Here is a 22275-nt window from a genome sequence, read left to right on the forward strand (position 1 = left end):
TAAGCCATTAGTCGACTAATCGCGTGTTAATATTAATTTAATTACTTAAATATACTGGGGGGCGGAATATATGCCTCATGCTCAAGGGCACGCATTAAGCTTGCCCCAAAGCTCTGGCAAAAGTAATTATTATGTATGTGTCGGATGATAGCTAGTTTATATATATCTTTATTATTATAAAATAGCGTTTTAATTGTTTCTTAATAAACTAGTTTTTTCTGAGTCAGTGTCGGCTGCAAAGATGAAATTGACGATGCCGACACGGACATCTCCACAGTAATGCACCTATAGAGAGAAATGCACCTTTCCTATGGATTACATAACCAGAGAGTAGTTGTTTTTGATTTAAAATGGTTAGTTTAAAAGTAGACATTTAAGATTTGTATTTCTCATGTCTGTGAGGAGGTAGCCTATACTTTGAGTTTCGGTTCATTTATGTGACACGCTGCTGTTCAGGTAGACTGAGACGGCACTGAGAAAGCGCATCCTGTTTGTTTTCTTTATTTTACAAAATAATTTTTTGTTGTTATTGTGAGTGTACACAAATAAAAGTAGACACTTTACAGTTCAGAATGATTACTCTTATCTGTATGACAAAAAAATGGCAGAGTATATTAAGTTTAAAAAAATGCAAGTGATCGCACTGACGCCTCCATGTCGTGCAGTAAGCGCGCTGTTCTTTAGCTGCCTCCCACACTCCGCACAAACACATTTATCTAGGATAATGTTAGAGCGAGCAGCCATGTAAAGTTGCTACTACTTACGTGTTTCAAATGATAAGCCATATTTGAGGTCAATGGATGACCATGTAAGGCTCTGGATTTGACCCTCCCCATGTAAGGCTCTGGTTTTGACTACATTTTCTTTATTGTGCATCAATCAAGACCACAGACTTAACAGGATCTCAGGTGATCCCCTTAGTTGTTCATCTCACCTGACTTTCCAAAACCTGTCTAGAAGGGGAAGTTTGGCGTCTTGCTGTTAGTCTTTTATTCTATGAAATGGACTTAGCTGAAAAAACAAAGATACTCAAAGGACCTGTCAAAGCAGCATTATCTTTAGGGAAACGAGTGACACAGCTCGCTCTGTTCTTCCTCAGATTTCTGTCTCCACAGCGACTTCCCTTTCAAGCATCATATGATTGACGACTGTGGGAATGCCTTCCCAGAAACCACATGCCATGCCTCAGTGATTTGCTATAAGGTGTGGTCATTCTATATGGTGGCTACAGTTGCTGTACCTTTACCCCCATCTCTCTGGTCTTTCATCCATTCAAAGGAAATTAATGAGGAGCTTTGCTCTGAAAGAATGCTCAGTGAGACTATAAATTATGCAATTTAGCTGCACAACCATTTGCTTTTTGATTTAATAGTGGTCTCTCTGCTGCAGAGATTCACTTTGTGCCAGTTTTCAAACTCTGTTATTGATATTAAGCTGTGTTCCTCTGCACATTCACATTTGTAGTAATTCTTAACTTGAGAAAATTGATTTTCCAAACGCTGTCTTTGTGATTTAGATTGGAAATAATTTATTTTTGAATATAAAGTGTTTTTTTTAATTATTATTATTATTATTATTATTATTATTACTTTATTTAATATTGTTTGTGTGCTGTGACTGTGGTGGGGAGCCTCATGATAGGATTGTTCTTTCTCTGTCAGCACACTTCCTGTCCTCAGGCCCTAAAGTTTTCCACACTGACTAGTCCTGGCATGTTTTTACCAGTCTTTGGCCTTTATCTCACCCAAGGTGAAACTACAAAGTTATTCTGGTTATTTACAGGTTTAAAGGAACACTATGTAACCTTTGGCCCTCTAGCCAAATGCATGCATTTTGCGGAAAAAACATTGTTTTGGCTGTGCTTTGGCTCTGTGTGACTGTGCAGATTAATATGGTTATCCTCCTGCTCATAAAATATGTACTATTAGGCTTAAGCGATATAACCAGTTTAGATAGAAAGGATCTCATGCTGACTAGCTAAAGACGTTACTGTAGCTATACCCATTAATAGACATGGTACTTCCTTTAAAATAAATTCCAGCACATTGCTACAACCATAATGAAATGAGCCTTCACAAAATAATGCTTTACAATGAAGTCTGTTAGAGAGCTACATATGGCAATTTACCTGTTCAATAAAATACCTTATTAAACTGTTGAGTAATAAAAAATGCCATCTCCGCATCGCTTTTACAACATTTCAAATCCCTCAGTTCTCACCATCTCCGAAAAGAAAAGCCATTGCAGATTCTTGTTTTATTACAAGCTCTGTCGCATTCTATTTTTGCAAGCTGTAGCTCCTCTGTAAAACAGGCGATTCCCTGGAGGCTTGAGATTTAGCTGAGATTTAGAGATTTTTTTTTTTTTATTTGTTTGTTTTCTGGTTTGCTTAAAAAAAGCCATTGTGTACAATAAGCTATTTGTACTGCCTGTGAACTGCCTTTTAACAGAGATGGGATAAGTTGTTAAAACCTGTTGCAGGTCCTATCTCTCCATCCCATGTCCTGTGGTCCTGTGTGGAGAGGGATCCAGTCTGTCTTAAGGGGTCCCTGTAAGCCAGAGGAGCCCCGCCTTTTGTTTCCCCATTACCCAGGAGTCAGGGAAGTGTGAAAAGTAGGGCGCAGGTCGGGGCTCTTTGTCCCCCTCGGCCAAATGAAAAGTGACAGACACCGGCCCCCTCTCTGTGCCTGTTAATTCAGGCCCCCAGTCCCGCAGAGCCTCTGGGAGCCACTAATTGCATCGAGACAAGCAGGAGCTAAGAGAGAGCAGACACATTATGTTATTAACGCTGGACAGAACCCAACACCAGCCATTTGAACGGGACACTCCTCATTTTGTTCCAAACTTGTATGATACAAAAGAAGATATTTTGAGGAGTGTTAGTAACAGTCCTGATGACCATTGGCTTCCACTGTATGGACAAAGCATCACTTTCTCAAAAATATCATCTTTTGTTTTCCACTGAAGAAAGTCAGTCATATGGGTTTGGAACAAAATAAGTGTTAGTAATGATGAAACATTTTTTGGGGTGAACTATCTCTTTAAGCAGCCTTCTAGATTTCCAGAGCTGCCATTCCACATCTACGCTCTGATACAGGGTCAGGGGTCATGCTCTCACAAGTCATGGTGCTAAGGTGGAAGTGCAAAGGAATTTGAATACCACCTCTCTTGCTTTCTGGCACTAAGGAAGGAAATATGTTACAATGGTCGATCTGAAATATTAATAAGTGTTCCTCTCTCTTCGTTACAGGGTCTTAAACAGGAGGAGGCTATAAAGAGGCCTTGAAGTCTTCATCACACTCGCAAACTCTTCATCAGTCTACCGCGTTCCTTGCTAACTGGTCACTTCATTGTCTCAAAAGTGGCAGAGAACAGCACAACCAAGACAGCCTTACAGTTTTGCAACTAAGCCAACATCATGAAAAGCACTTCCATGGTCGTCGTATTTGCCGTTTTGGGAGCTACCCTCCTCCTCTCGCTGCCAGCTGAGGGTAAGCCAGTTTGATTTTTGTCTGCACTTGACTAGTGCTGTCAAAAGTACCGACTTCAATACTTCAAAATGTGACTCTTTTGAAGCGATTGTCATTGTAGCCAGTCACAGACATATCTGATGAGTGCGTGAACACAATGGCCAATCAGATGTGTTTACAAATCCACTCAACAGCCCTCAAAGCATCACATTTTTAACATTTGTACTGAAGTCGGTACTTTTGACAACACTACACTTGACCATTGCTTACTTCTCAGTGGACCATACAGATGCTTGGCAGTAGATGCAGTGTGTCTGTTTTGAATCCCAAACCCCTATAGCAAACAAAAATGAAAGGATCATCTGTTTTGTTTCATCTAGATGCACAATAGAAATGCAGCAGCAATTTATAATACAAAGCAGACTGAAGCAGCAGGAGAATTGATTTCGTCGTATTTGGATGATACCCAGTGTTTGCAGAAGCATCACTGCCTGTTTTAATGGATGGTGGCCTTTAAAAACATAGCAGGATAATGGCCTCACTTTTTATTCTCATCAGGCCCAGAAAGCACAGAACCCGTCTCTTCACATTTGCGATGCATTAGCAAACAAACACTTTCTGCCAAGATATTCATCTGAATTACATTATTTAATTTTATTGATTTGATGCCCTTCTGATCTTCTCTCATATGGGTTGACAGTAATGGAGACTTTGTCTCCATTTTAGGTAAATGCAGACATGAGGGACTGCACACTTCTTTTCTCTCAAATGACTCACATTATCAGAATGTAATGGCCCCCTGTTAGAGACTGTTGTGTGGCATTCATGTAGTCTTTAGGTAGTTCATTGTCTCATTTAGCAGAGATTGTATTGGACACAATACACATCTTTGGGTGTGTGGAGAGACCATTGGGTTCACATTTGGCTGTGCATAGAAACAATGGTTTGGGTGACTGGTTTGAAATTGCGAGTGTGTTTATATGTTAAGGAGAGGAATGGGGAAGAGGGTGTCAATGAGCAAGACTGTAAATGTGTATTTTAGTGTGTTAATGAAGTCAGTTGCAGTTGTAGGGTGAATGGAATTAGTGTTTGTCTGAGCAAAGCACACAAACATTTTCTATGATCTATTTTAGAAAAAAAAACTTTTTATTTTGAATTTCTTCATAATTGGGGTATAAGAAAAATTGGTTTAGATATGGTATGTTAGGTTGATGAATGATAAAATAAGATGTGTGTGTGTGGGGGGGGGGGGGAGAAGTCTCTTATGTTCTTATGCTTAACAAGGCTGCATTTATTTGATCAAAAATATAGTAAAATAAATAAAATTAATTTTGAACAAAAAAAGTTACATAGTGTTAATCAGAGGTTTTGGTGCATTTCAAGACAGACAAATTGCTATATACACTGTCTAAAAATACCTGATGCTTATCAATAGCTGAAAGCTTAACAAGTAAGCCAAAATATTCAATAAATAAAGATGTTGATGTGTAAAATTTCGTCAGTGATGGATGCAGTTCTGTTGAGAACTGTGCCACGTTCTTTGTATATTTGTGGGCACAGATTCCATGTGAGCCTAGCTATGAGTCAAAGTACACTTTGTTACGTAATATTTTGTTATACAGTCAACAAGATTTCCAGGCTACAAAACAACACTCAGCAATTTTGCAGTGGTCCACCTTTGTTGCTTAAAAACAGTAGATTCATTGTTTACATTTGACTCTTGAGTATCTCAGAGTTGTCTGATGATGTCATGAGGTCTTACTATCTGTTTCTGTTTAGTTCTTTGAAGTTTATTTTTCTAAGTGCCTTTCTATTTCAGGGAATGATATCTTGCAGTCATAAACGCTGTCTATTCTTGGCAACATGAAAGCCATGGGAGAGAGCTTTTTCCTCCTATCAACAATTAGAGTTATGCCTCTACGGAGTCTGTTAGGAACAAAACAGATCGAAAGAGATTAAGAAGTTTAAATTACTATGTCAAAGCTCACAGCCCCATTACCTCCTTTTAGAGTTAAGCTCATAATATTGTATACAAAAGGAAATGACCAAGACAATTTGAAGTCTCTTGGGTGGGAATGCATTTTAGAAAATAAATTTCAGTCTTTTGTTTGGTACAACAGTTTAAAAGTTGTTTTTGTTCACTGCACTGACACAGTTTTAACCTTACAATTGTTTGGGGTGGTCACTGTCTGCTTGTTAGTCTCTTTAAATATATTCTTTGTTCTGCTGTTCCCCTCCCTGTACAGAAACAAAAGAAGAAATGGGTGCTGGCAGCAATTTCTCTAACTCGTAAAGTCAACCAGAGCCTTTAAAATAAAGGGTAACTACCCTCGGTCATTGCAAAGGTTCTTGTTAAATGGTGAGGGAGACTGGAGTGCCAATGAGAACAAGACAGGGTGAGAGTTGAACTGCAAATGAATGCTGCTGAGCGTGTTTTGTTGTTTTATGTTTTTTTTTTCTTGGTGAAAGCTGATCTGAGGGCAGGTCAGCTTCTGACATGGAACAATCTCTCCTGACTGCATATGGCGGCATGTTCTTCTGAGAAATGTCATGTCATTCAACACATTTAACACAGGCTTTCAATCCTGGAACTAATAAACGAACTATGGAATTTTCTGCTTTCAGTGGTAAAGGTGAAGTTGAGCACTTATAGTTGAGCCTCATAGGACAGGAAAACTGGCAGCAGGAAGATCTAGTTACTCGACTGTGAGGAAACCCAAGTAGGCTAAAATATAACAATCAAATTTAGGCATTTTTATTTATACAGTAAATTCTCAGAGATTTTGGTGATATTGAGCTCACTAGATTTGTTCTATATCTTTAGTTTGGTTTAGTCCCCCCCCCCCCATGGCTCTTTCCCTGGGATCCTCAGTTCAGACAAAAAGGAAATTTCTGTCATTAATTACTCACACTCATGTCATTCCAAACCTGCAAGACCTTCGTTCATCTTTGGAACACAGTTTAAGATATTTTTGATGAAATCGGAGAGGTTTTTTTATCTCCCATAGAAAGCAACGAAATTACCACATTCAAGGTTCAAAGTAGTAAAGACATTGTTAAAATAGTCAACGTGACTACAGTGGTTTAACCTTAATGTTATAAAGCAACAGAAATACTTTTTGTGCCTAAAAACAAAACAAAAATAACGACTTTATTCAACAATTTCTTCTCTACCCTGTCAGACCACGCATTTGACACAGTGACCGCAGTTCAGCGTTTCCGTCTTTACGTCCAAACGCTGGCTCAGTATTGGCCGGCTCCAGCGTCAGCATCACACGAATGTTTCGTAGTGCTCACATTAACAGCTTGGCCAATACTGAGCCGGTGTTCGTGACGTAAACAAGTAAGCCTTCACTGTTCACTGTGTCAGCTGCGTATGAAAACAGGTCAAATTGTTAAAGAAAGTAGATATTTTTGTTTTGTTTTTGGTGCACAAAAAGTATTCTTGTCCCTTCATAACATTGAGGTTGTACCACTGTAGTCACATGGACTAGTTTAACAATGTCTTTACTACTTCTTCTCTGGACCTTGAATGTGGTAATTTCGTTGCTTTTTATGAGAGATAAATCAAAAAAAATCTCAGCTTTTATCAAAAATATCTTAATTTGTGTTTTGAAGATGAACAAAGGTCTTACGGTTTTGGAATGGCATAAGTTAATTTTGGGCGAGCCAACCCTTTAAATATATTTAGCAAATCTTAAAATGTGATGCCTAAATTTACTTGTAGCATTTCTTTTATTGGTTGATGGCCACAACATGCTTATTAATATTAGTTTTGAATAAGTCACTTACTTCAGTGTTCCTGTGCCCTCATTTCCCATCCTGCACTGCTATACCACGCTGGGCCGCCCGGCCAGGCCCTACTACAGGAAGCTTGTTGAGTCTATTGTCGGTGCTGGGAGTTTCCCTTACACTTCAACTATTTCCTGTATTGCGCTGGTTGACAGGTAACAAACTAAATATGCCAAATACGTGCTGCTCTTCAGGAAATGACCATTACCGTCTGACAATGAAGGCCTGTGCTGGTGTGTGTGACTGTGCCTTTGCATGTTTTTGTGGACAACAGGTTCTGAAGCATTTGAACAGAGGACTATACTGAGCTTCTGTACGATGACATGCATGCACTCTAGCGAGCATATGTTCAGCGGTGCGGCTCAGGGGCCTGTTAAAGGCGGTCTGAACTCTCACTTTTACAGCTTGCTGTTGGGTACTTGGCTCTAGAGGTGTCTCCAAGCCCATTAGAGCTTTTCTTTCATAAAGGCAGCCAACTTTATTGGTCTGTGTCAGGCAGGCCGTTGTTTTCCACATGTTCCCTTTTTTTCTTTCCCCTCATTCCATTTTTAACAAGCTGGTGTTCAAATGGTGCTGGATTATTACGTGTTGGGGGATTTGGCCCTGAAATGGGAGCCCATGTGATAATTATAATGATCATTATTAAAGAGATGAAAGTAAATAAATAATAATGGCAGGTTCAGGTTAACGGCCACTTAAAGCTTAAGTCGTTCCTGCCAGCCCACAACCTACAGCCTGGCCTTTCCACATTGTTCGGTTACTTTTTGTTTTACAGATTTTAATGAATAACTGGTGTCGGAATTTAATAATAAATGTCTCTAATATTTAAGCCTTTCACAGAAGGGCAAACCTCCTGTTTGTCGTCCCTCAAGGAGACATGATTCACATGTTATTTTGATGTATCTAATGGATACCCAGTGATGTATTTTGGAACCAGGACATCTTGGAGGATTTTTGTGTTTTTATTTACCCTCTCCTACGTTTCTGCTGCAGACACTGTGAGACTGTCATGAGGACTAGTGTCTTGATTATAGGCTTGTGAGCCAAACGCCCTCGTAGAGACTTGGCTGGCTTGTTGCATCATTTCCTGTTAAGCCTTACTGCAGTGCTAAGAAATAATAGCTACAACTCAGAACACATGGAGACTGATCTGTTTTACGTGTCATTTGTCCAGAGTGTGCTATATTTCAGTCTGTACTTTTAAAATTTACTTGCAGAACAGCTTCTTTGCAATCTTTCTGAAACTTTTGTACTTTAGAAACCAGAAGCAGCTAGCATAGCCTGTTCATCAAGGTGTGAGATATGTGAAGTACTCCTATTCTCTGCTCACCTCTTGACCAGCCTCCCATTACAGCGTCAATAGCTACTCTGAGCTGCCTACTTTACCCTTTGCTTTAATAGGGTCAAACCACAGATGTTTACCCTGGAGTTAAAGCTTCAGCTACTGCTTCATCTTACGCTGATCAACGTCAAGAGTAGGCCCTAAAAAGTATGTGGACACTTACAAAAAAATTGATTGCATTATAGAAATCAAAACAAGTGGCCATTTTTTTTAATGATGTATAGCACACTTATCAGTCAAGAAGACATTTCACAAATTAAAGTTAGATTTCAAAATATAGATTTATTATTCAAAATGGAGACAAAAAGTCTTAGACACTTTCTGGTTGTCAAGTTTTGTGGAACCATTAATATGATGAACTATGCTGGTGGTTATTCTGTTAGGACGCCTTTTTGAACTTGAGGGAAATTGACTGGAAAACATCCATGAAGAATGACCTTGAGACCACAAAAGAAGATATTTTGAAGAATATTTCAGCTGTTTCTGTCCATATAATTTGTCAGTGGGGTCAAAAACAACTTTGGTTCCCACAGACTTTTATTGTATGGAGAGAAAAAAAAAAATATTCTTTTGTGTTCCACAGAAGAAAATCATACAGGTTTGGAATGACATAAGAGTGAGTAAATGATGGCAGAATTGTACTTTTTAGGTGAACTAAAAAAAAAAAAAAAAAAGTTGCTCAGAAAAGGTAGTTTGTGGAGAATCATACTTTTTCCTTGTATATGCCACTTAGTTTGTTTTTCATGCAATGACATTCAGACAATTTTAAGCGTGACTTAAAGGATTAGTTCACTTCAGAATTCAAATTTCCTAATAATTTGCTCACCCCCATGTCATCCAAGATATTTATGTCTTTCCACAGTAAAAAAGAAATTATGGTTTTTGAGGAAAACATTCCAGGATTTTTCTCCATATAGCGGACTTCAACAGCTACCAACGGGTTGATGGTCCAAATTGCAGTTCAAATGCAACTTCAAAGGGCTTTAAATGATCCCAGATGTGAAATAAGGGTCTTCTCTAGTGAAACAATTAATCATTTTCTAAAAAAATAAATAAAAAAATGTATATTTTTTTTTACCACAAATGTTCATCTTGCACTGTGATGCGCCATGCATTATGTAATAACATTGTAAAGGTCACGCATGATGTAGGCGGAAGTACCACGGTAGGGCGAAAAACTCAACTTCAAAATCGTCAGACATCTTTGTTTTACCTTTTTACCTTTTTTTTTTTTTTTTGTAAAAGCTGTTTAACTTGGTCTTTGCACATTCACTTTGTAAACACTTGCTCAGTACTTCTGCCTACATCATGTATGACCTTTCCAACGCGATTGCGTGATACACGGCGTATCGCAGAGCTAGTGCAAAACAAGCATTTTTGGTTTAAAAATATATAATTTTTATTTATTTACATTATTTTTTAAATTATTGATCGTTTCGCTAGATAAGACTCTTATTCCTCGTCTGGGATCATTTAGAGCCCTTTGAAGCTGCATTTGAACTGCAATTTGGACCTTCAACCCGTTGGTAGCTGTTGAAGTCCGCTATATGGAGAAAAATCCTGGAATGTTTTCCTCAAAAACCTTAATTTCTTTTCGACTGAAGAAAAAGAGACATAAACATCTTGGATGACTTGGGGGTGAGTAAATTATAAGGAAATTTGAATTCTGAAGTGAACTAATCCTTTAAGTGTACAAAAACATTTGGGCCCACTGTGATAAACTACAAGCTCCTTTACCCGTCTGCACCATGAGATTGCTGATTGGCTTCACCTGTTGCTTGGGGCTTGTGAGCGTGCTCCACAGCACCTACTTTGATTAAAGTGTAACTGTAGAGTCCTGTGTATATGTTTTGGGCCGACTGTATGGAAAATGGAGTTGAAGTGTCTCTTTAAGAGGCTGGCACTGGGTCTGAGCTGAGCAGCCTACAGGCTGGGAGAATGCGGTCAGCAGGACTCATTACTGCCTGAGTACTGCCAGACCTCAGACTCCACGGTGACGGCGAGCCACAATCAAGCACACATGTAGGAGCACGGCGATGCTCTGTAGATCCTTCACTCCAAGCCAAGGGAAAACGCAGAGAGGGGGAAAGTGAGCAAATGTATTCAGTGGCTTCGTAATGTCAATGAATCACTTGGTGCCTCAGAGGTACTTCAGAGGAGATAGCGCAACAAGTCCCATCTGCTCTGATTTAGTAAACCTTCTGGCTCAAAACCTGTTTCAGCTCAGATGACATTCCTGAGCCCTGTGGTTGTTTGTGTGCCGCTGTTGTGGTTGCGGAAATTTAACTCGCGCTTATCTGCGCATTGTAGCTGTTAGGACGTGTAGGGCTCAACACACCATAACAGATTAGCCTGCCTTTTACAGTCACTTTTAAAAGCAGCCTGTGTTTCTGACTACGCTGTTTGCATTCTTTCAATTTATTGGCCTCTCACTGAGAGCAGGGATTTCAGAGCAATATTTTCTTTCTTTCTTTTTCCTGTCTCTATTCCGCCATGTTTATGTTACCGGTTTCCACCTCCATTATCACACTGGGCCCTGTGTGACAGCAACGGCGCCTGGACTAAACTGTGAAGTGATCAAAGATATTACATCAAATGCTTTTGCCGTGTATTTTGCCCAAATGGAGGGGGCCATGGGAATACTTCATGGCTTCAAATGAACATTTCTCATCTGCAAAAACTGAACTATGACACATAAACAGAAGATTTATATCGCTGACTATTACAGGAAAGCAGCATATGAATGGACTGACTCATACACCAGGAGACACCGTATTACATGAAAAGAGAAAGAAGGACACACTAGAGCGGACTCAAGAGTGTTTGATCAGTCTCCAGAGCTCGTGCCACTCGACCCGGTCTTCAACCTCATATTTACACACTATAATCCTGTCTCTTGTGTTCCTAATCTGGTCTTTCACTTTTCCTTCTAATCCCACTTCTCAGCATTTCACCTTCAGGCCATTCAACAGAATGTTTCGTGACACGTTCTTTTGTAAGCGCTGTTCCACAAATTGACTTGGTGTTGAATAACATCTTATCGTGTTTGACACATCTGTTCCAGGATCCTTCTCAATAAAACTGATTATAGCCGCTGCATTGTCAAGCACACTTTCATTCTTGGCCGGAGCATGATGTTTTTCCACTCAGATCATTTCAAGTCCCTGGGTGAATCTCATGAAACATGCCCAGATCATATTTCAGTCCACGATCAAAATGAAAAAAATTACAAAGTGCTGCAAGGAAATAATGCCTGCATTTAGGACCATTACGATTTATTTTTAAATAAGCATTACTTATATTAAATATACTTAATGTATTGTAATAAATTAATATATTTGAATTATGCAGATTAATTATGCATGGGGGGTTTATGATGGTTTAAATAAATAGATTGTATGCTGGCATTTGTTTTTACTGTAATACAGTGTTTTTTATAGTTATTGAATGAGAAATAAAAAACGTAAAGAATCTGTAACACTTTTTAATCAGTTTCCATTAATGCATTAACTAACATTAACAACAAGCAAAAATATTGCTCCTGAAGTATTTTTTTAATGTTTGTTAGCGTTATTTAATAAAACGCGTATTGTAAGTGTATCATTAAGTTCATATTAGCTTAGGTCCATTAAATAATATACAACTTTTGACTTAATGTATAAGTAAATGTTTAAATTAACATTAACTAAGATTAATATATTATTTAGAAGTATATTTCATTGTTAGTTCATATTTACTTTTGTAGTTGGCAAATGGAAGTTGTAGATATGTAAACTTATTGTAAAATGTTACCAGAAACTCCTGAAATTAGGGTGATGAGAAATTGTGGGGGAAATTAAAATGTCTCAAAGGTCCACAGCTTGGTTTTATTTATATCCCAAATCTAAATGTGTGTGTGCGTGTGTGTCGTTTGATTTTGGAGTGTAATGTGATCTGTACTTTTTTTTTTTTTTTTTTTATGAGATTCACCCCACAACTTCTGCCATTTTGTTCTGCCCTTTATGCACTTTCTCACTGTCACAGATATAGTCCACATTTACTTTGCTTCAGTCCTCATAGAAGCAGCTGTGACTGCACTTAAAATGTAGTTTTGCTTATTTACATGACTTGCTTCATTGATTTCACTGAATATGAATGTAGACATGTATAGAAGTAACATCTGATTAGGAGCAATGTATTTAAATGAGATGAATTGTGAGTCACTGAATTGTGTGATTCTCCTGTAGATGTTTAACAAGCAGTTTGTTTATTCTCTTACTCTGATATTACAATGCCACGTCCTCTTCATTCCCCCAGCTGATATGAGCTCTCAGGGTTTAAAGCATCCTGGCTCCACGCTTCTGTGTTATCAGACTGTATATCTCTTTCGTGGTCTCCACCCCAGCTGATACGGCTGGAGGTGTTGCTGTCGTGTAACTCTGCTGATAGCAGGTAAGATCTGCTTACTGGATGGAGTTTGCCATTTATATTGATTTGTATCTCCTGCCTTTTTATTATCTAATATGTATGTTAAAATTCAGAAACAGAGAGATGTAGGGCAGGTCTAAAGGAGTGTAAGACGTGGGTTGGATCTGAAGCATAACTCTAGTAATGAGATTCTAGGTGTGGAATGTGGTGTTTTACTAAACAGCAGCATGCCTGTTTTAATGTGGGCTTATTTTGACTGGGTTTAGGCCTGCCCAGACCTGCAGGACAAGCAGCAGGACTCTAAGAGGAAGCACCCACAGCAATATTAAACACATGAGTCTTTGTGCCTGGGGCCATATGCACCCTGTCTGTCTGCGACAAATGCTCACACACTCAGACGGATCAGGTTACAGCACAGAGAAATCTACGTTTCTCTCTCTCTTTGTCCCAGTTTTCAATCCTTATCTCACTCTTTTACTCACGGTCTATGGTGATCTGTTTTCCTCACTCCCACCTATTTATCTAAGATCCCTAGATTCCCTGCAGTATAATTCAGCATAGACCAAAGGGAATAACAGGGGATTTGTGTTCATGTGGCTGTGATTTGGTTGTGATTTTTTTATTTTTTTTTCTCTCTTCTTCTTCTTTTCTTACACGTCATCAGAGAAGACAATAGATGTCGCTGCAAGAGGAAGGGGAAGTTATTTTGATTAAAGATTACGAGGGCACATCACTTTTAAATGTTCCTTTAGGTTCACTTATGTTAATAAAGGTTTGCATATACAGTGGGTACGGAAAGTATTCAGACCCCCTTAAATTTTTCACTCTTTGTTATATTGCAGCCGTTTGCTAAAATCATTTAAGTTCATTTTTTCCTCATTAATGTACACACAGCACCCCATATTGACAGAAAAACACAGAATTGTTGACATTTTTGCAGATTTATTAAAAAAGAAAAACTGAAATATCACATGGTCCTAAGTATTCAGACCCTTTGCTGTGACACTCATATATTTAACTCAGGTGCTGTCCATTTCTTCTGATTATCCTTGAGATGGTTCTACACCTTCATTTGAGTCCAGCTGTGTTTGATTATACTGATTGGACTTGATTAGGAAAGCCACACACCTGTCTATATAAGACCTTACAGCTCACAGTGCATGTCAGAGCAAATGAGAATCATGAGGTCAAAGGAACTGCCTGAAGAGCTCAGAGACAAGGCAAGGCACAGATCTGGCCAAGGTTACAAAAAAAATTCTGCTCCATTTAAGGTTCCTAAGAGCACAGTGGCCTCCATAATCCTTAAATGGAAGACGTTTGGGACGACCAGAACCCTTACTAGAGCTGGCTGTCTGGCCAAACTGACCTATCGGGTGAGAAGAGCCTTGGTGAGAGAGGTAAGAAGAACCCAAAGATCACTGTGGCTGAGCTCCAGAGATGCAGTCGGGAGATGGGAGAAAGTTGTAGAAAGTCAACCATCACTGCAGCCCTCCACCAGTCGTTGCTTTATGGCAGAGTGGCCTGACGGAAGCCTCACCTCAGTGCAAGACACATGAAAGCCCGCATGGAGTTTGCTAAAAAACACCTGAAAGACTCCAAGATGGTGAGAAATAAGATTCTCTGGTCTGATGAGACCAAGATAGAATTTTTTGGCCTTTATTCTAAGCTGTATGTGTGGAGAAAACCAGGCACTGCTCATCACCTGTCCAATACAGTCCCAACAGTGAAGCATGGTGGTGGCAGCATCATGTTGTGGGGGTGTTTTTCAGCTGCAGGGACAGGACGACTGGTTGCAATTGAGAGAAGGATGAATGCGGCCAAGTACAGGGATATCCTGGACGAAAACCTTCTCCAGAGTGCTCAGGACCTCAGACTGGGCCGAAGGTTTACCTTCCAACAAGACAATGACCCTAAGCACACAGCTAAAATAACGAAGGAGTGGCTTCACAACAACTCCGTGGCTGTTCTTGAATGGCCCAACCAGAGCCCTGACTTAAACCCAATTGAGCATCTCTGGAGAGACCTAAAAATGGCTGTCCACCAACGTTCACCATCCAACCTGACAGAACTGGAAAGGATCTGCAAGGAGGAATGACAGAGGATCCCCAAATCCAGGTGTGAAAAACTTGTTGCATCTTTCCCAAAAAGACTCATGGCTGTATTAGATCAAAAGGGTGCTTCTACTAAATACTGAACAAAGGGTCTGAATACTTAGGACCATGTGATATTTCAGTTTTTCTTTTTTAATAAATCTGTAAAAATGTGAACAATTCTGTGTTTTTCTGTCAATATGGGGTGCTGTGTGTACATTAATGAGAAAAAAAAGAACTTAAATGATTTTAGCAAATGGCTGCAATATAATAAAGAGTGAAAAATTTAAGGGGGTCTGAATACTTTCCGTACCCACTGTATATGTGGAAAAACAATTATTTTCAACCTTCTTTCTGACCCTCTGTCTGAAATGATCACTTTTTAAGGGGTGGCTCCTTTAATGCTTGTCAGTAAATGACCATGGTTATGATTGGCTTACGTCATTGCATAGAAAGCAGTATTAACACCCACTCACTATTGCACGTGAGTAAGTGTTTTGAATATAAAAGTAATTTACCGACAAAGCATTATGAAATAATTTCCCTATAATTTGCGATGTAGCTGCTGTCGGATCCAATACAGCTCACTGCCTCTTCTGTCAAAAAAAGTTTCTTTGCGAACTGTGATTGATAATAGCAAAGTGATTTTTAATGGTTTCTATTTGTGAAGTGATTATAATTGGTTCTATTTACTTTTTATGCAGCGCTTGCATCGAGTTTAGGCAAGTGTCCCAGCCATTAAGCAACTGAACGGCAGTGGGCGGGGCCTATGGTTCATTGATGTAAAACTAATCGTCGATGTCTTGCTCTGGAGACAGGCATATGCAAATGTATTTGCCTGTGCGGCATCACATCAAGTCCCCTGATATCCAAATAAGCTGTTTTTGGAGCTTGATTAAATAAATACTTTGCTTATAATGAGGTGGACGTTTTAAGCTCTGAAACTTGCAGGAAGTTTTAATGGTACAAAAACCTATTATTATATATCAAATGATCAAGGCAAATTTGATTTCTCACGTCATGACACTTTTAAAGAAAATATAATGATGTGCACAAATAATTTGCGGGGCAGTCATGTCCTAATGGTTAGAGAGTCTGACTGGTAACTGGTAAGTTGCAGGTTCAATTCTCAGTACCTGCAGGAAATGACTGAGGTGCCCTTGAGCACGGCATCTAACCCCCAATCACTCCCTGGGCGCCACAGCAGAAATGGCTGCCCACTGCTCCGGGTTTGTCCGCGGTTTGCAGTGTGCGTGTTCACTACTCTGCATTTAACCCATCCAGTTAGTGCACACACATTAGGAGTATGTGTGTGCTCTAACTGGATGGGTTAAATGCAGAGGACAAATTCTGAGTATGGGTTACCATACTTGGCCTTCACGTCACTTAAACTCAATGACTCAATGTTTGTGTAAATATTGAGCCATAATGATGAAGCTATTAGAGACATTCACATTCTAGGTGGTCTAAAATTCAGATTTCCCCTATTTCAACCCTTCCAGGTGGGCAGAACCCAGACTACATGCTTCACGGCACTGGGGTCAAGCCCGGATCGGATCCAAAGAGGCAACAGGCAGGGGACGGGTCCACCGTGGCCCCGGAGGATGTTGCCCGCTTCCTTAGCTGTTATTGCTCAGGCCACTGCCCCGAAGATGCCAAAAACAACACCTGCGAGTGAGTGCTTTTCCTAATGCTCACACCAGCCAATTTTAACTGGTCATCTAAATCACAAACACAGTGATTAAATAGTCTTTGTGTGTTTACACAGGACAAACGGCCAGTGTTTTGCTATCATAGAGGAGGATGAGCACGGCGAGGGTATCCTCACCTCTGGCTGCATGAAGTACGAGGGCTCCCACTTCCAGTGCAAGGTAATACATGAATGAGAGAGTGAAGAATAGATGTTTAAGTGCAGAGGCATTACCAATGACTGAATGTGGTTGTTTTTGTCCAGGACTCTCCTAATGCTCAGACCAGACGGACCATCGAGTGCTGTTCCACAGATTTCTGTAATAAATACCTTCAGCCCACACTTCCACCTCCTATTCCAGGAAGTAAGTGGCACATCCCTTAAGAACCTAAAAATAATAACTATATGTATTTGTGTGTGTATGTATACATGTGTGTGTATACATTCGCATTCAAAAATACAGTCAAAACAGTAATATTGTTATATTATTACCATTTTAAGTGACTGTTTTTAATTGTAATGTTTTAAAATGTAATTCCTGTGATGGAAAAGCTGAATTTTCAGCAGCCATTACTCAAGTCTTCAGTGTCACAGAAATCCTTCAAAAATCATTGTAATATTGAAGGTATTGAAGAAACATTTCTTATTATTAGTGATGAAAACTGTTGACTGTGATCTCATTGTAATCCAGATCCTCCATTATGGAACGCTCACTTGCTGGCCTTTCTGATCTCCGTAACAGTGTGTTGCTTCACTTTGGTGGCCATAACTGTGGTGTGTTACTATAGGTGAGACTTCAATTTCATAATGACATGTTTATCCAGCTGAAATGAATGAAAGATGCACCACAGTCTGTTAATTATTGACCAGTGTACTGATAACACTGGGACAGGCACACCTGTTTAAGATAGCCAAGGGAATTTAGCACCTTTTGTGCTTGATCTTAATGCATGGATATATAGTGTTGCTCTTAGTATTAAGTTACTGATTCCTTTGTGGAACAGCTTCTGTGATGTAACATTGTATTGAATTTGATGATATAATCTATGTGGCCGTTTCATCAGGTATAAGCTACAGACGGGACGGAGGCGGTACCAAAGAGATCTGGAGAAGGATGAGGCCTTCATCCCTGCAGGAGAGTCTCTCAAAGATCTCATTAGTCAGTCCAGCACTGGCTCTGGTTCAGGGCTCCCCCTGCTGGTGAGGCACCATTTCTGAAAATGTTTTTCATAAAAAAGAACAGGGTTTGAAAGGTCATTGAAAATAGGAAATATCAGAGAATTTTAAAACTGATTTATGGTTATGTAAATTAATACAATTTTTAAAAAGTCAGAGAAAGGTCATGGGAATTTATGGTTGAGGGAACCCTTGAAGAATAAATTGTTTTACAACTTGTTTTGAACCATTAAATACCTTGAGTTTAATTGTCCAATTCAATCAATTTACAGGTCCAGCGCACCATCGCTAAACAAATTCAGATGGTGCGTCAGATTGGAAAGGGGAGGTATGGAGAAGTGTGGCTCGGTCGCTGGAGAGGAGAAAAGGTGGCGGTGAAAGTGTTCTTTACCCGTGAAGAAGCCAGTTGGTTCAGAGAGACTGAGATTTACCAAACAGTGCTCATGAGACACGAGAATATACTCGGTAAGTTTTTTTTAAGTACATTTATATTTTAATAAGGAGGGATGAAATATTTATCTGGTTTAAGGTAGATTCATATTTTTCAGAAATTGTAGTTTTGTACACCGATATAAAACCTTAAAGGATTAGTTCACTTTAAAATGAAAATTACCCCAAGATTTACTCACCCTCAAGCCATCCTAGATGTATATGAGTTTCTTCTTTCTGATGAACACAATCGGATTTATATTAATAAATATCCTGATGCATCCAAGCTGTATAATGTCAGTGAACGGGACCAACGAGTATGAAGCTCAAGAAAGTGCATCGCTTCACTTCAGAAGGCCTTTATTAACCCCCCAGAGCCGTGTGGAGTACGTTTATGATGGATGGATGCACTTTCTTGAGCTTCAAACTCATTGGCCCCTGTTCAATGCCATTAAAAAGTTTGGATGCGTCAGGATATTTATTAATATAACTCAGATTGTGTTTATCAGAAAGAAGAAAGTCAGACACTTAGGATGGCTTGAGGGTGAGTAAATCTTGGGGTCATTTTCATTTTAAAGTGAATTAATCCTTTGACATATTTTATATTTGACATATTTTGATTTTTGACATTCACACTCATTCTTCCGGTCTTGCTCCAGGCTTTATAGCTGCAGATATTAAGGGCACGGGGGCATTCACTCAGCTTTTCCTCATCACGGACTACCATGAGAACGGTTCTCTCTATGACTATCTGAAATACACCACCCTGGACACACAGGCTCTGCTGAGGCTGGCCTACTCTGCAGCCTGCGGCCTGTGCCACCTCCACACAGAGATCTACGGCACACAGGGCAAACCTGCCATCGCTCACAGAGACCTGAAGAGCAAAAACATCCTCATAAAGAAGAATGGCACCTGCTGCATTGCTGATCTGGGCCTAGCTGTGAAATACAACAGGTGACACTATTACAGCACATACTCATACATGCACGCACTGGCAATGATTAAAAAGCATCATAGAAGTGTACTTAATTTACAGCTAGTATGCAATTGTTTGTGATAGATTTATTTGATCTTATTTTGCTTTTATTTTAGTGATACCAATGAGGTGGATGTCCCTCTGAGCACAAGGATGGGAACACGGCGGTACATGGCACCAGAGGTCCTGGATGAAACCCTAAATAAGAACCAATTCCAAGCATACATAATGGCTGATATTTATAGCTACGGTCTCATTGTTTGGGAGATGGCCCGCAGATGCGTGACAGGAGGTACGTATGAGGTTATGATAATGTATATACACTTTTAAAAGTATTTTTGTCTCTCCTTTATAAATATGTGATGGATTTGTTTAAATAATGGCATTTTTTTTATGTGCAGGTATTGTTGAGGAGTATCAGTTGCCATACTGGGACATGGTACCTTCAGAACCGTCTTATGAAGACATGAGGGAAGTGGTATGTGTTAAAACCATGCGGCCAGTGGTGTCTAATCGCTGGAACAGTGACGAGGTAAGATCAAGCATCACAGTTCAGTACAACACCCCAGACACTATTTTTATCTATCTTGTGTTGACATTCCTTTTAAAAGTTTGGGATTGGCACAATTTTTTTATGTTTTTGATAGTCTCATATGCTCACCAAGACTCAGTAACATTCTGAAATGTTATGATTTAAAATAACTGTTTTCTATCATATTATATTTAAAAATGTAATTTATTTCTTTGATGGCAAATCTGAATTTTCAGCAGCCATTACTCCAGTCTTCAGTGTCACATGATCCTTCAGAAATCATTCTAATATGCTGATTTGGAGCTCAATGAACATTTCTTATTGTTATCAATGTTGAAAACAGATATTCTGCTTAATATTTTTGTGAAAACTGTAATGCATTTTTTCAGGGTTCTTTAATGAATAGAAAGTTCAAACAGTTCAAGCATTTATTTTAAAAATGGAAATCTTTTGTAACAATGTCTTTACTGTCACTTTTGATCACTGTTAATTTAAAATGTGCTTATAAAAAGTAATTTTTTCAACATGTAGGAGTTCATTAGGCATATAGTTTATCTTATTGATGGATAGATGCTAAAACACACAAAACCTTTGATATCATGGGGTCTTTAAATATCACTGCATTGTAACCATTTAACAGTTGTGTAAAATGTAACCCTAAAACAACTGGTCTCTTGTCTCCATCTCCACACAGTGCTTACGGGCCATGCTAAAGCTTATGTGCGAGTGCTGGGCCCAAAACCCAGCCTCTCGTCTCACAGCTCTTCGAGTCAAGAAAACACTCGCCAAAATGGTTGAATCACAGGATATCAAAATATGATCAGTTTTCCCTCCATATGCCAGTCCGAGATAAGTCATGGAGATATTTATGCTCAATTTATGAACTATTGCCTCAGTTCCTAGACAGACCTGTTGGAGCGCTGCTGAGCAGAACATTTGCCTCCCTGCCTGGCTGAAATTCCTCGCCCTGTTGCAGTTTATGCTCTTAGTGTCATGTAGCACCCTCTGCTGGACAGTATGTGCCATAACGCATCCACGAGGAAGGAAGGACAGTAAGGACAATTGTTAGACAGGCATCAGTACTCACATCATCCCCATCACCTCCATTTTTTCCTTCTTCAAACACTCTTTTATATTGGGAGAGAATTGAAGAGCATATGGTGCTTTCTGTGAAAGCTGTCTAATACATCTGTATGGAGGAGTGGTATGGTGGCACCATTTGCCATGGGAGTACAGTAATGGAGCCATTTGGGAGCAGGCTTGAGGCTCTGTTATTGCCTGACTTGAGAGGTGGACATATTTGGGGTGATATTTGGATCGAACCAGCCATATGCTTGGGATGTGGCTCCAGTATGGCTAGTGTCACAACATGGCCACTCTGCATTTGGACCATGTGCAGTTTTGGCCACTGAAATGTCAGAGAACGCATACTATTTAATTCAAATGACCCATATTATCATATATATGTATAAAACATGTCCCGTTAACTACATATCGATATTTAAATTAATAGCCTTTTTGAAGAATTTTTTCCTTCAACTGCTTTCCTTTCTGAGAATCTGTCCATTAGATGTTCAAATAAAAAACTGGGAGTTAGCGATAAGGTTTTCGAATAGAAACCTTCCCATATTGCAAAGACCTGGAATGGATATGTTGTTAGAAATAGAAAGTTCAGGTATAATGAGTAATGTGATCATAACTCCTGCTCTGGCCTGAAGAATTCAAGCACCACCAGTCAAATATTGCCAACACTACAGCCATCAAAGATTTATTCATCTAGAAGATATGGTGACTTTTAATCTCCCAGAATGGCAGATCTGATCTGCCTTATCGCAGGCGTCTCGGTGCAAATGGATGCCTACTGCTCCCGAATGCCTCATAACCGTTGTTTTGTTTTATCCTCTAGCCTTCAAGTCAACCTCAGTGTATCACATCTGATTTTTTCAGTGTCAGATTGGATTGCTGTTTTCAATGCCTCATTTTAACTGTTTTGCCTTGAATCTAATGTCGTGACGCTTGGGAATCATATGACTCATAAATGTCTAATGTGATAGAATAATGCAAATGCATGTGCTATTTATTCATGTCATGTCATATAGTATGAATTATTGTGGTAAGATACTTTTACTTGCAGGATTATTAACACTGACATTCTCAATGTCTTTACTGAGCAGCTCAACCTTACAAATACTAGTAACAGTAAATTTATGACTTTAAAATGAAATTCTACATTTAATGACTTCCTATGAAAGTGTGGGTGTGAATTATCATTATTTGTCATTGTTCTAATGTGTAAAACTAGACCCTTTATCAATATTTTACTCAAGTCAGGACAGACGACTTCAGTTCACCTTTCATATTATATATA

At 39.3% G+C, this 22275-nt stretch overlaps 1 protein-coding gene across 4 annotated transcripts in view; it reads left to right on the forward strand.

Moving 5' to 3' along the window:
- The window catches only part of bmpr1ab (bone morphogenetic protein receptor, type IAb), a 41401-nt gene extending 19145 nt beyond the window's left edge, over positions 1-22256 (forward strand). For 2 of the 4 annotated variants that reach the window (XM_067370265.1, XM_067370266.1), the window contains 11 exons: positions 3251-3491; positions 16604-16775; positions 16870-16972; positions 17056-17155; positions 17483-17579; positions 17856-17991; positions 18240-18432; positions 19056-19353; positions 19492-19667; positions 19777-19907; positions 20602-22255. In XM_067370265.1, the coding sequence (XP_067226366.1) occupies positions 3419-3491; positions 16604-16775; positions 16870-16972; positions 17056-17155; positions 17483-17579; positions 17856-17991; positions 18240-18432; positions 19056-19353; positions 19492-19667; positions 19777-19907; positions 20602-20727 (1605 nt within the window). In that variant the 5' untranslated portion in view covers positions 3251-3418 and the 3' untranslated portion in view covers positions 20728-22255. Of the gene's footprint in view, positions 1-3250; positions 3492-5716; positions 5867-12900; positions 13036-16603; positions 16776-16869; positions 16973-17055; positions 17156-17482; positions 17580-17855; positions 17992-18239; positions 18433-19055; positions 19354-19491; positions 19668-19776; positions 19908-20601 lie in introns of those variants that run through there. The other 2 variants (XM_067370269.1, XM_067370267.1) reach the window with 2 other exon arrangements.
- Positions 22257-22275: the final 19 nt, after the last annotated feature.

The sequence above is a fragment of the Chanodichthys erythropterus genome, chromosome 19, assembly GCF_024489055.1.
Source record: "Chanodichthys erythropterus isolate Z2021 chromosome 19, ASM2448905v1, whole genome shotgun sequence".
In the NCBI taxonomy this organism is placed as follows: Eukaryota; Metazoa; Chordata; class Actinopteri; order Cypriniformes; family Xenocyprididae; genus Chanodichthys; species Chanodichthys erythropterus.